Genomic DNA, 12,393 nt, shown 5'->3' with positions numbered 1-12,393 from the left:
GTTTCTACACCTGCATTGCTTGCTGTTTGGGGTTTTAGGCTGGGTTTCTGTACAGCACTTTGAGATATCAGCTGATGTACGAAGGGCTATATAAATAAATTTGATTTGATTTGTATGTTGGTTCAGCTATATTCCCAGATGTGGAGCAAACTCACAACCCTATTGCAGCTGGTTGCCTTACAATTGTACGTTGAATTGTTTTCTTTTTAGACCTGTGTTTTTGCATGTACATTGATTGGTTGATTATCTTAAGCTACACCAACATAAGTAACATACATTTTTCTAATGAAATCCAATCTGTTATTAGTTGGACTTTTTGCATCTGTTACTGAGATGGCTGTTCCAGTTATTATTGAGACTACCTAAATCAAATAGAAGTATTTCCTGGCAGTCATTGTCAGTGCAGGTTGGGGGTGATTAACGTTCTCTGGCTGGATTCCAATTTTTCAAGTTGAATTGGATGTTCACTCAACGTCAAATGAAAAGTTGAGTGAACATTCAAATTCAACTTGAGAATGTATGTTGGTTCAGCTATATGCCAAACATTTTTGCAAACTCACAATCCTATTGCAGTCTGCTGCCTTACAATTGTACATTGATTCAACTTTTTTATAGTGCAGGGAGACAAAATACACCTCTCAACTCAAAGTGCAATGTAGCCTAGTTTAATTTCAACACAGGTGTATAGCGAGATAAAGTCAAGTTGAATTTGAAATGTGTTGATTGATCCATACACTTGTATTGCAATGATGAGACTGCTTATCATTTTTCTAAGGAGTCGAGGAGGCCTTGTTTATCAAATAAGATCAATGATCACTCACACTGCCAAAGTAGAAGAAGAGAGGATGAGAAGTGGAGTACAATAAAGTTGACCATTGAGATGTAGATTAGTTGCCCTTGGCTGGGAAGCTGATCCTAGATCTGTGCCGACAGGCAAGTAGCAGGGAAGATATGAGGGGAGGGGTTCTCAATTGTAGACACCTTTAGTTAGTTAATGAGTGCAGGGCTGGATAGATGGGGGTATAAAGACAAGCAGGGAGCTGTGGCTGACTCTACTGTCACTGTCTTATAGTCACCATGTCTTTCTCAGGGAAATACCAGATGGAGTCACATGAGAACTTTGAGTCTTTCATGGAGGCTGTTGGTAAGTCTTGCAGTTGGGTTTGTACATTTGATTAGACTTGGGGTGTTAATTTCAGAAGTCGTAGTCCTTTCAGTAATGAAGATCAATGGTGACTGCGAATGCAATGGGTACTTGAAATGGTGTTAGATTTAACAAATTATAGGTTTTTTTGAATAACTTTCACTGAATGTTTAATTTAAGACTTAACACCGCTAGTTTGGTTTGGGCTAACTATTTTGAACTTCCAGCACTAATGGGATTGTTAAATGATTTGCCTAGGCATTAATGATTTATTGTGTCATTGAGATTCAAACCTATGCTCTTCTGTCCTCTATCCATGGAATTAATCCACTGTGCCACCAGGATGGAGTTGTCATGCATTAGTTTTGTAACTCATTGAAAGTGGATAAATTTAGTCTATTCAGACCATTTCAACAGGAACAAGCACTCATTAAGATCACTGTGTTTAACACACTTAAGAAAAGAAGGCGTTTGTTGAAGCTGAGAACGGAATGTGTTTTGATCAATGTTTTTGTATGGCAAGTTCTTAGTGTTCTGAGAACATGACTTTAACTGTAACTATGAGAACCTACAGAACATTATGCTGAAGCACTGACATTCCCACAGGAGAATATTTAAAGTCGGCTGAAAATTCCCAATGTAAAATGACTAATGTTCCTAGAACTTTACCTTAAATTAAATGTCCTTTCAGGAAATATTCTGATCAAATAATGAAATGCCAAGAAAATAACATTTTGTCAAATTCCTTAATGAGAATGTTCCAAAGCCAAGCAACTGTCCTGCACCATAATGTGGTATGCAAAATAACCAAGCCCTAAAACGTATGGTCCTCAGAATGTTATGTGCTAGCTGGGAATGCATTCAGATCACTGTGTTGCCATATTATAGTGCATCAGCGCTTTACTTCAGCAGTAATAATTCAGTGTTCATGTCCCACTTCATTAACTTTTTGTAGTACTAAAAAGCACCGCATATGACTCTCTCGCTGCCGCAAACATGTAGGTATCCCTGATGAGCTTATCCAGGAGGGCAAAGACCTCAAGAGCATCTCTGAGATTGAGGAGACTGGAGACCACTTCAAGGTGACTGTCACCACGGGGACAAAGATCCTCACCAACTCCTTCACCATTGGCCAGGAGACGGAGCTCGAGTCGCCGACCGGGGGGAAGGTCAATGTGGGTGGCGCATGTCACAACCCAACCATGAGTTTCATACATCTCCCTACATATACAGCCAGTATCTAACTAAACTATAAGTTCAGCTGATATGGGGTCACTATGGTTAGTTCAGGTCCCAGTGATGTTGTGGGAGGACTGACTTTCGTTGGCAGAATCTCCTCTGCTCTCCTGGGACTGGGCGCACAGTTATGTCTCAAAACCAACTCGCACACCTGATGCACACTGTCACACTTTTTTTTCTTCTCCATATATGGCCATCCAACTTGGGCCTGTTAAATTGGTCCTAGTTGGTGACCACTGCTTTCAGAGCTAACCGTTGACCTCTCCTGTTTCAGTCTGTGGTGATGAGGGAAGGTAACAAGCTGACGGCCATCCTGAATGGGATCGAATATGTCACAGAACTTACAGACGCAAACACCCTCGTCAACGTGAGTCTGGGGCATATGGCTGGGGGTTTCACGAAGCGACACAATTTCAGGGTTATTTTATACCATTAACAAAATGGTTAGTCTATGACAGTGCCGTGAACGCAATTCAACAGTTTGCTGCCGCCAATGTTCTAATTACATGCTGACCCCACCGCTCGCGTCGCAAAATAAATGTACGTGTTATTCAATCATTGCACCCACACTGCTCGCCTCGCGCCTCAGCAAGCATCTGCGTGGCCAGTGTCCAATCTCCTCATTGGTTCTTAGGAGCATATACCCATGTGGGTGATTGCAAGATTAACTTTAAGGTCCACACTCTGGTCAGTTGTAACGTTGGTTGTCAACCGCCATATAAAGGAGGCGAGATGATGAGAAACATTCGGTTTTCTGTGGCTTAATTGTCAGAGTAGAGGACCTTGTGCATTTCAGGTAAAATAACAACCCAATGTTTATATACTAGGACAAATTAGCTAGCTAAATTGCCATAAATATGAAATGCTTTTTGCCCCAAATATAACTGTTTCGGAGTTTGTTTTGATATTTCAACCTGCATGTCCTGATCGCTTTTAGTGTGGGTGAATGAGCGCGTCCGGTTTGCTAAGCATAGTGTACTGGCATGGATTTATTGAGTGTAATGATTACAGATGCTTTCTCTTTTCAGACCATGACTCTGTCTGGCATGTCATACAAGAGGACCAGCAAACGAATGTGAAGATCTACTGCACTCTTTGGATTAATAAAATGTGAAAGGCATTGAATGGTCTGGTCTCAGCATTTCATATCAATGGGTAGAACTTCAGGGGAAAATTGAAGTTTGTAATAATAAGGCAAGGTTTGAGTTGGCTGAATGTGGGATTCAATAGAATAGCGTAGACTAAACACCTCCCTCTGCAACTGGATACTGCACTTCCTGATGGGCCGCCCCCAGGTGGTAAGGGTAGGCAACAACACGTCTGCCACACCGATCCTCAACACTTGGGCCCCTCCTGTACTCCCTGGTCACCCACGACTGCGTGGTTAAACATGACTCCAACACCAAGTTTGAGGTGCACCACAACACCAGTGGTAGGCCTGGTCACTGACAATGATGAGACCTGGCAGTGTGGTGCCAGGACAACCTCTCCCTCAATGTGAGCACAACAAAGGAGCTGATCGTTGACTACAGGAAAAGGCGTGCTAAACAAGCCCCCATTAACATCGACAGAGCGAGTTTCAAGTTCTTTGTCACATTACCAACGAACTATCATGGTCCTAACACACCAAGACAGTTGTGAAGGGGGCACAACACCTTTTCCCCCACCCCCTCTGTGTTGTACACTGCTACTCGCTGTTTATCTATGCATAGTCCCTTCACATATGTGCAAATTACCTCCACTAACCTCTACCCCCGCATATAGCCTCGTTATTGCTACTTAAATTCTTTTTACTTGATTTAGTAAATATTTTATCTTTTTGAACTGCTTTGTTAAGGGCTTGTAAGGTGTACACTTGTCTTTGGCGCATGTGACAAAGTTTGATTTGAAGTGTCATGGACGTAGGAATTGAAGTGTAGATTTGTATGACATATTTGTATAATGTGATGTCACTACTGCCGGCTGTTAGTTTCTTGACACCTGCCGCCATAGGTTTGTTCATGCTTATTGGCTAGTTCTTCAGGGCCTACTCCTGTGTGTGTGTGTAGAAAATGATACTCATTCTACTTAAACATCCGTTACTCAAACTGTCTTCATAAGCTAGTTGGGATCATGTCATAAAGATGCATTTTAATCTTGCAGATCATCCTGTGAGTTTCATGTCTTCTCTCAAGGTCTTGGTGTGTGTTCACTGCAGGATGGCATAGGCCTTATACATGCAGTGTCCCACCTATTTTCCCTGCCTTCATTGTTACCATCCCCAGAGCGCTTTTAGGATGGTATTGTTTACTGTCAAAGTAATATTGAGCCATTTATACTGCACAAATATAAATGCAATATGTCAAATCCTTTCATGTGCTGAAATAAAAGATCCCAGATCCCACTAAAATGTACAGTTTTGTCACAATGCCGCAATGTCTCAAGTTGAGAGTGTGCAATTGGCATTCTGACTGCAGGACTGTCCACCAGAGCTGTTATCAGATAATGAAATGCTCATTTCTCTACTATAAGCCACCTCCAACGTTATTTTAGAGAATTAGGACCTTGACAGCTGATTAAACAGGAGTATTTATGTCTGTAATAAAATTGGCTATCTAGTCTATAATGACTAAAGAGTTGACTCACTCCCCACATCAGGGCTTTTTAGGTTTTAAGCTGGGGGGCTCCGGGAATGCAAACGTGGTATGTAAGGGATGTGTGGTTGGGAAAGTGAAGGTGCAATTCAGGGAGGGAGTTGACTTGTGTGTCCTGCTCCATCCTTTATTTTATATCTCAGAAGGCTGCAGTGTGGACCAATCTTGGAAGGCCGAGGTGGAAGGTGACAATCAAATCAGCCAATCAGAGGGAAGCAACTCGGGTGACATTTTCCTAAGGCTCCTGGACTTAACTGACCACAGCCTTCCTATCGAGTCCACCAATGAGCTGCAAGTGATGCTAGGGTTCCATGGGTTCACTTGAGAGATTGGATGATAGGATTTGTAGTTCAAAGTTACCCACCCATTTACTGACCTCCTTCAGTACATAGGCAACATCACTGGAAGGGAACTAGCTCAGAATTTCACTATTTGACATTTCATGTATGGCAAATATTGGAGTTAAATTCTTAGCTAGATGGGACCCTGAGCACCTGAATCAAATCAAATGAGAGAATCGAAAACAGCAGGTCTGGGACAAGGTGGCATGTCCGGTGAACAAGTCAGGGTTCCATAGCCGCAGGCAGAACAGTTGAAACTGGAGCAGCAGTACGACCAGGTGGACTGGGGACAGTCATCAGGCCAGGTAGTCCTGAGACATGGTCCTAGGGCTCAGGTCCTCCGGGAGGGGAGGGAGGGAGAGAGTATTAGAGGGAGCATACTTAAATCCACACAGGACACCAGATAAGACAGGAGAATTACACCAGATATAACAAACTGACCCTAGTGGTGTAGGGGGGGGGGGGGAAGGCTGAGTATAGCCCACAAAGATCTCCTCCACTGCTCGAGGCAGAAGGGGCGCAAAACCAAACAGGAAGATCATGTTAGTTACTCAACCCACTCAAGTGACGCATCCCTCCTAGGAAAGGCATGAAGAGCACTAGTAAGCCAGTGTCTCGGCCCCCGTAATAGTTTCAGAGGCAGAGAATCCCAGTGGAGAGAGGGGAGCCGGCCAGGCAGAGAGCAAGGGCGGTTTGACGCTGCAGTGCCTTGCCGTTATATATGCCATTTAGCAGACGCTTTTATCCAAAGCGACTTACAGTCATGTGTGCATACATTCTACGTATGGGTGGTCCCGGGGATCGAACCCACTACCCTGGCGTTACAAGCGCCATGCTCTACCAACGCACCCCTGGGCCAGACTACACTCAATCGTAGGACCTACTGAAGAGATGAGTCTAAAGTAAAGACTTAAAGGTCGAGGCCGAGTCTGCGTCTCTCACATCGATAGGCAGACCATTGCATAAAAATTGAGCTCTATTGGAGAACTCCCTGCCTCCAGCTGTTTGCTTAGAAGTTCTAGGGACAATAAGGAGACCTGCGTCTTGTGACCGTAGCGTACGTGTAGGTGTGTACGGCAGGACCAAATTGGAGAGATAGTAGGTTAGCAGTAAAATCTTGATATCAGCCCTAGCCTTACATGATGCCAGTATAGAGAGGCTAGCACTGGACTAATTTGATACAATTTTGGTGTTCTAGTCAAGATTCCAGAAGCCGTGTTTAGCACTAACTGAAGTTTATTTAGTGCTTTATCCGGGTAGCTGGAGAGTAGAGCATTTCAGTAGTCTAATCTAGAAGTAACAAAAGCTCGGATTAGCCTTTCTACATAATTTTTGGACGAAAGATTACTGATTTTTGCAATGTTACAAAGATGGAAAAAAGTTGTCCTTGAAATATTCTTGATGTGTTTGTCAAAAGAGAGATGTGGGACCAGAGTAATGCCGAGGTCCTTCACAGTTTTATTTTAGACGACTGTACAACTATCAAGATGAATTGTCAGATCCAACAGAAGATGTCTTTGTTTCTTGGGACCTAGAACTAGCATCTCTGTTTTGTCCGAGTTCAAAAGTAAAACATTTGCCGCCATCCACTTCCTTATGTCTGAAACACAGGCTTCCAGGGTAGGACATTTTGGGGCTTCACTATGTTTCATCGAAATGTACAGCTGTGTGTCGTCCGCATAGCAGTGAAAGAGGTAGAATATATAGTGAAAACAGTAGTGGTCCTAAAACGGAACCTTGAGGCACACCAAAACTTACAAATTATTCGTCAGAGGACAAACCTTCCACAGAGATGAACTGATATCTTTCCGACAGATAAGATCTAAACCAGGCAAGAACTTGTCCGTGTAGACCAATTAGGGTTTCCTATCTCTCCAAAAAATGGTGGTGATCGGTGGTGTCAAAATCAGCACTAAGGTCTGGGAGCACGAGGACAGATGCAGAGCCTTGGTCTGATGCCATTAAAAATGTAATTTACCACCTTCATGAGTGCAGTCTCAGTGCTATGATGAGGTCTTAAACCAGACTGAAGCGTTTCATGTACATTATTTGTCTTCAGGAAGGCAGAGAGATGCTGGGCAATATTATTGTTATTATTTTTTTAGAGGAATAGGATATTCGATATCGGCCGGGTCAATGTTTTGCTTTTCCAAGAGAGGCTTTATTACTGCCACTTTTAGAGAGTTTGGTACATATCCGGAGGATAGAGAGCCATCCATTATGCTCAACATAGGAGGGGCAAGCACAGGAAGTAGTTCTTTAAACTACTGAGTTGAAATAGGGGCCAGTACGCAGCTTGAAGGTTTAGAGGACATGACTATTTTCATGTGTCAAGAGTTACAGGATTAGAAAACTTTAGTGTCTCCATTGATCCTAAGTCCTGGCAGTTCTGTGCAGACTCAGGACAACTGAGCTTTGGAGAAATATGCAGATTCAAAGAGGAGTCCGAAATTTGCTTCCTAATGATCATGATCTTTTCGTCGTAGAAGTTCAGGAATTCATCACTGATGAAGTGAAATACATCTTCTCTTGGGGTATGCTGCTTTTTAGTTACCTTTGTGACAGTATCAAAAATACATTTAGGATTGTTCTTATTCTCCTCAATTAGGTTGGAATAATAGGGTGATCGAGCAGCAGTGAGGGCTCTTTGATATTGCACAGTACTGTCTTTTCCAAGACTTCCAGTTTGGTGGAGAGCCACTTCCGTTCCAATTTTCTGGAAGCTTGCTTCAGGCCTCTGATATTTTCTGTATACCAGGGAGCTAATTTCTTGTGACAAATTTTCTTTAGATTTTTTGAGGTGCGACTGCATCTAGGGCAGTGGTTCTTAACCTTGTTGGAGGTACTGAACCCTACCAGTTTCATATGCGCATTCACCGAACCCTTAAGTGGAAAATAAATTAGGATTTTTTTCATATTCAAAACATAGGTATATATTTTACTGGTGCACAAAATGAACCGTGCGTCAACATCACTGTGTTCAAAGAACAAAATGATCAAATCATGATTTTCACACAAAAACAAAAACATAATAATGAATATTTACTGCAAGTGTGACTCCTGATGTTGCCTTTCAGAGACCAGTTCAGAAATGCGCGGCTTCACCTTGGCAAGTGCCACTCTCATGTCATTTTCGCAACAAAGTCTGTTCCTTTTCTTCGTTTTTATGTCCAGCATCCTCAAAGGATTGCTCGCAAAGATATGTTGTAACAAACGGTATGAAAATCTCAAGAGCTTTCTTAGCAATAACAGGGTACGTTACCATTTGTTGACACCAAAATGTTGAAATCGTTGTTGTTCTGAAGAATTGCTGTTGAACCTGGCTCTGCTGAATTTCAATGATTTCATCGAGGTATTCATCATTGACATCTGTTGTCTCAACACTAAACGTGAACGGCTGTCTCACCCATGCTGGATATGACTCTCTTGTAGGGAAGTATCCGTCGAGAGACTTTGGAAGCTCATCTAAGTGTGTGACAATTGCTTGCTTCAGTTCCGCAGGTACAGAAATGTCTCCGATTCCAGATACATCTTCGATCTTACTTACACAGTCGTCCAGCAGGGGAAAGTTTGCGAAGTTATCGTTCTCTGTTCGTCGTTTCCATAACGGTAGCTTTTTTTGAAAAGCCTTCAGATTTTCCTCCGCTTCGATGATGTTGACTCCACCGCCCTGCATCTTTTGATTGAGATGATTGAGAGCTGCGAAGATATCAGCCATGTACGCTAAAATGAGAATGAACTAATTTTTGTAGCAATATGCATGACAATGTTGGTGCTTTTGCAAAAACAGGGTTAATTCCACACGGCAAAAACACGATTCAACACCTGTCCCCGGGACACCACCGAACTTTAGAATGGTACAGAAGTACCTCGAATTCAGAGCCCATTTCTTTACACAGCTCACTGAAGATGCGGTGCCTCAGAGCACTAGTTGGCACATAGTTCACACATTCCACTACAATATTTAATACTTCTGCCAGTTTTGGAGGCAAGGTTTTTGTTGCCAACGCATGCCTGTGCTGAATACAATGCGTAACAATGATGTGTGGTACATCGGCATTCACTAGCGCACCAAAACCAGACTTTCTTCCCAGCATGACTGGAGCTTCGTCCGAACAAACTGCAGAAACCATATCCCACGAAAGATTGTTGTCTTTAAAGAAGTCATCCACAAGTTTCTTCACATCGGCTGCCTTAGTTGTTGTTGTAAGAGGCTTACAAAATGAAAAAATCTTCCTTTATCACGTCGTCATTCACATAGTGCATGAATAGCGCAAGTTGGCTTAGATTGGAAACGTCTGTGGTCTCGTCGAGTTGAATGGTGTCATTTGAAAGAGGAATTTGGGATAACTTAACTTCAGCCTCTTTTCCCAGCATGATATTTGCCATTTTCAACACAGCTGGTTTTATGAGTGTTTCACCAATGGTGTGTGGTTTGCCTTGCTTTGTGATCAGGTAAGCAACTTCGTACGATGCTGTGGGGATCAGTTTGTTGATGGGTACAAAGCCGAGATCAGGCAGAGTAGCTTTTACATCGAATCTGGCTCTCTTCACCTTGAATTCAGCGAGCGTTGTGTTCTTGTATTTTCCATCTCCATGCAGCTTAAGGAAGTGTTCTTAGTTTTGCCGGTGCTAGACTAGAATTACTCAACTTGGCATTGCAAATCATGCAGTTAGGACGCTGACTCCCATCACGTTCCGTTATACATGTGAATCCATATTGTACATATTTGTCCGACCACTTTCATTTTTTGCTCGACATAGTAAGTATGAAGGGATTCAAATATTAAGAAAGAAATCACAAGACATACCATCACGACAGTCACAAGTAGACTACTGGGCACACCAAATTCCATTCAGCACAGATAGGCCAAGCGTTGGAGCGTGATCACCTGCAGCCAATGATGGCCAAGCAGGGCGTGTCATCACGAATCATATGAGTCGGATGTGTGTCTTGACCTCCGCCGAACCCCTGAGACTGATCGAACCCAGGTTAAGAACCACTGATCTAGGGTATTACGCTAGGTTAAATTTAGATCCTCAGTTAGGTGGTTAACCGATTTTTGTACTCCAACGGCCTTGGGTAGGTGGAGGGAGTCTGGAAGGGCATTTAGGAATTGTTGGGTTGTCCGAGAATTTATAGCATGGCTTTTGATGATCCTCGGTTGGGGTCTGAGCAGATTATTTGTTGAAATTGCAAACGTAAAAAGATGGTGGTTCGATAGTCCAGGATTATGAGGAACAACATTTAGATCCACAATATTTATTCCACGGGACAAAACTAGATACAGGGTATGACTGTGGCAATGAGTAGTCCCGGAGACATGTTGGACAAAACCCACTAGTGTAACCAGGAGGAGAGGCCTCATTTAACACAGTAAATCCATTAGGCTTGAACCATGTTTCAGTCAGGCCAGTCACATCAACATTATGATCCGTGTTTAGTTCATTGACTATGACTGCCTTGCAAGTGAGGGATCTAACATTCAGTAGCCCTATTTTGCGATGTGAGATATCACAATCTCTTTCAATAATGACCAGAATGGAGGAAGTCTTTACTCCAGTGAGATTGCTAAGGCAAACACCGCCATGTTTAGTTTTGCCCAACATAGATCGAGGCACAGACAAGATGTCAATGGGGATAGCTGAGCTGACTACACTGACAGTGCTAGTGGCAGACTCCAGACGCCTGCCTGCTGCCTGGCCTGCCCTCTATCTCATTGTGGAGCTAGATGAGTTAGGGCCCTGTCTATGCGATAGATAAGATGAGAGCACCCCTCCAGCTAGGATGGAGTCCATCAATCCTCAGCTGGCCAGGCTTGGTCCTGTTTGTGGGTGAGTCCCAGAAAGAGGGCCAATTATCTACAAAGTATATATTTTGGGATGTAGTAAACATTTTTCTACCAGCGATCTATCTAAGAGATGGTTGCCGTTTTACGATCCCCTAAACAAATGTGCTATTGAGTGTGTTTATCCGCTCTATTTGTAATTCATATTATACATAATGTTTCTGCCATCATCTCTTATGACCAGAAAGAGCTTCTAGATATCAGGACAGCGATTACTCACCCCGTACTGGAAGGATATATTTTTTATCTTCAACGAGTCAGATGCAAAGGATTTACTCCAGACACCCGACAAGGCCCTCACCCCAGTCATTCGCAGGAGAAAGAGATGGAGTATCGGGTGTGTAGGTCTGGGTGCCCTGTAAGGTGGGTAATCTGCCTTTACCATCGGTCCTATTAGCCAAAGTACAATCATTGGATAATAAAATAGACGAGCAACGAGCACATACAGTATATCCTACAAATGGGACATTAAAAACGGTAATATCTTATGTTTCACTGAGTCGTGGCTGAACGACGACATGAATAACATACAGCTGGCAAACCAATGCTAGCACTAAGACCGCACTCAATGAGCTGTATACGGCCATAAGAAAACAGGAAAACGCTCATCCAGAGGCGGCACTCCTAGTGGCCGGGGACTTTAATGCAAGGAAACATAAGTCAGTTTTACCTCACAAGCATGTTAAATGTGTAACCAGAGGGGGAAAAAACTCTATACCACCTTCACACACAGAGACAAGTACAAAGCTCTCCCTCGCCCTCCATTTGGCAAATCTGACCATAATTCTATCCTCCTGATTCCTGCTTACAAGTGAAAACTAAAGTAGGAAGCACCAGTGACTCGGTCAATAAAAAATAGGTCAGATGAAGCAGATGCTAAGCTACAGGACTGTTTTGCTAACACAGACTGGAATATATTCTGGGATTCTTCCCATGGCATTGAGGAGTACACCACATCAGTCACTGACCTCATCAATATGTGCATCAACGACATCGTTCCCACAGTGACTGTACGTACATACCCCAACCAGAAGCAATGGATTACAGGCAACATCCGCACTGAGCTAAAGGGTAGAGCTGCCGCTTTCAAGGAGCGGGACTCTAACCCGGAAGCTTACAAGAAATCTCGCTATGCCCTCCGACGAACCATAGAACAGGCAAAAAGTCAATACAGAACTAGGATCGAA

The 12,393-nt window shown here is 43.1% G+C and overlaps 1 protein-coding gene and 1 pseudogene across 1 annotated transcript; both read left to right on the top strand.

The window, feature by feature from the left end:
• LOC124034149 overlaps positions 1-12,393 on the top strand; it is a 118,907-nt pseudogene that overhangs the window by 23,359 nt on the left and 83,155 nt on the right.
• Positions 991-3,503, top strand: LOC124034146 (fatty acid binding protein 1-B.1-like). The gene is made up of 4 exons (XM_046346924.1): positions 991-1,144; positions 2,147-2,319; positions 2,658-2,750; positions 3,412-3,503. Exons 1-4 carry the CDS (start codon positions 1,078-1,080, stop codon positions 3,460-3,462), a joined length of 384 nt encoding a protein of 127 aa, XP_046202880.1. The 5' UTR covers positions 991-1,077; the 3' UTR covers positions 3,463-3,503.

This window comes from Oncorhynchus gorbuscha, linkage group LG04 (genome assembly GCF_021184085.1).
Source record: "Oncorhynchus gorbuscha isolate QuinsamMale2020 ecotype Even-year linkage group LG04, OgorEven_v1.0, whole genome shotgun sequence".
Classification (NCBI taxonomy): Eukaryota; Metazoa; Chordata; class Actinopteri; order Salmoniformes; family Salmonidae; genus Oncorhynchus; species Oncorhynchus gorbuscha.
Note: the sequence above shows the minus strand (reverse complement) of the source record. Positions and strands in the feature narration are given on the sequence as shown.

Bases quoted from the DNA above. Each gene is read 5' to 3' on its own strand.
- LOC124034146 (XM_046346924.1), top strand. From the start codon at position 1,078: ATGTCTTTCTCAGGGAAATACCAGATGGAGTCACATGAGAACTTTGAG. The intron at 2,320-2,657 runs GTGGGTGGCGCA...CTCCTGTTTCAG, and splicing joins CGACCGGGGGGAAGGTCAAT to TCTGTGGTGATGAGGGAAGG. The intron at 2,751-3,411 runs GTGAGTCTGGGG...TTCTCTTTTCAG, and splicing joins ACGCAAACACCCTCGTCAAC to ACCATGACTCTGTCTGGCAT.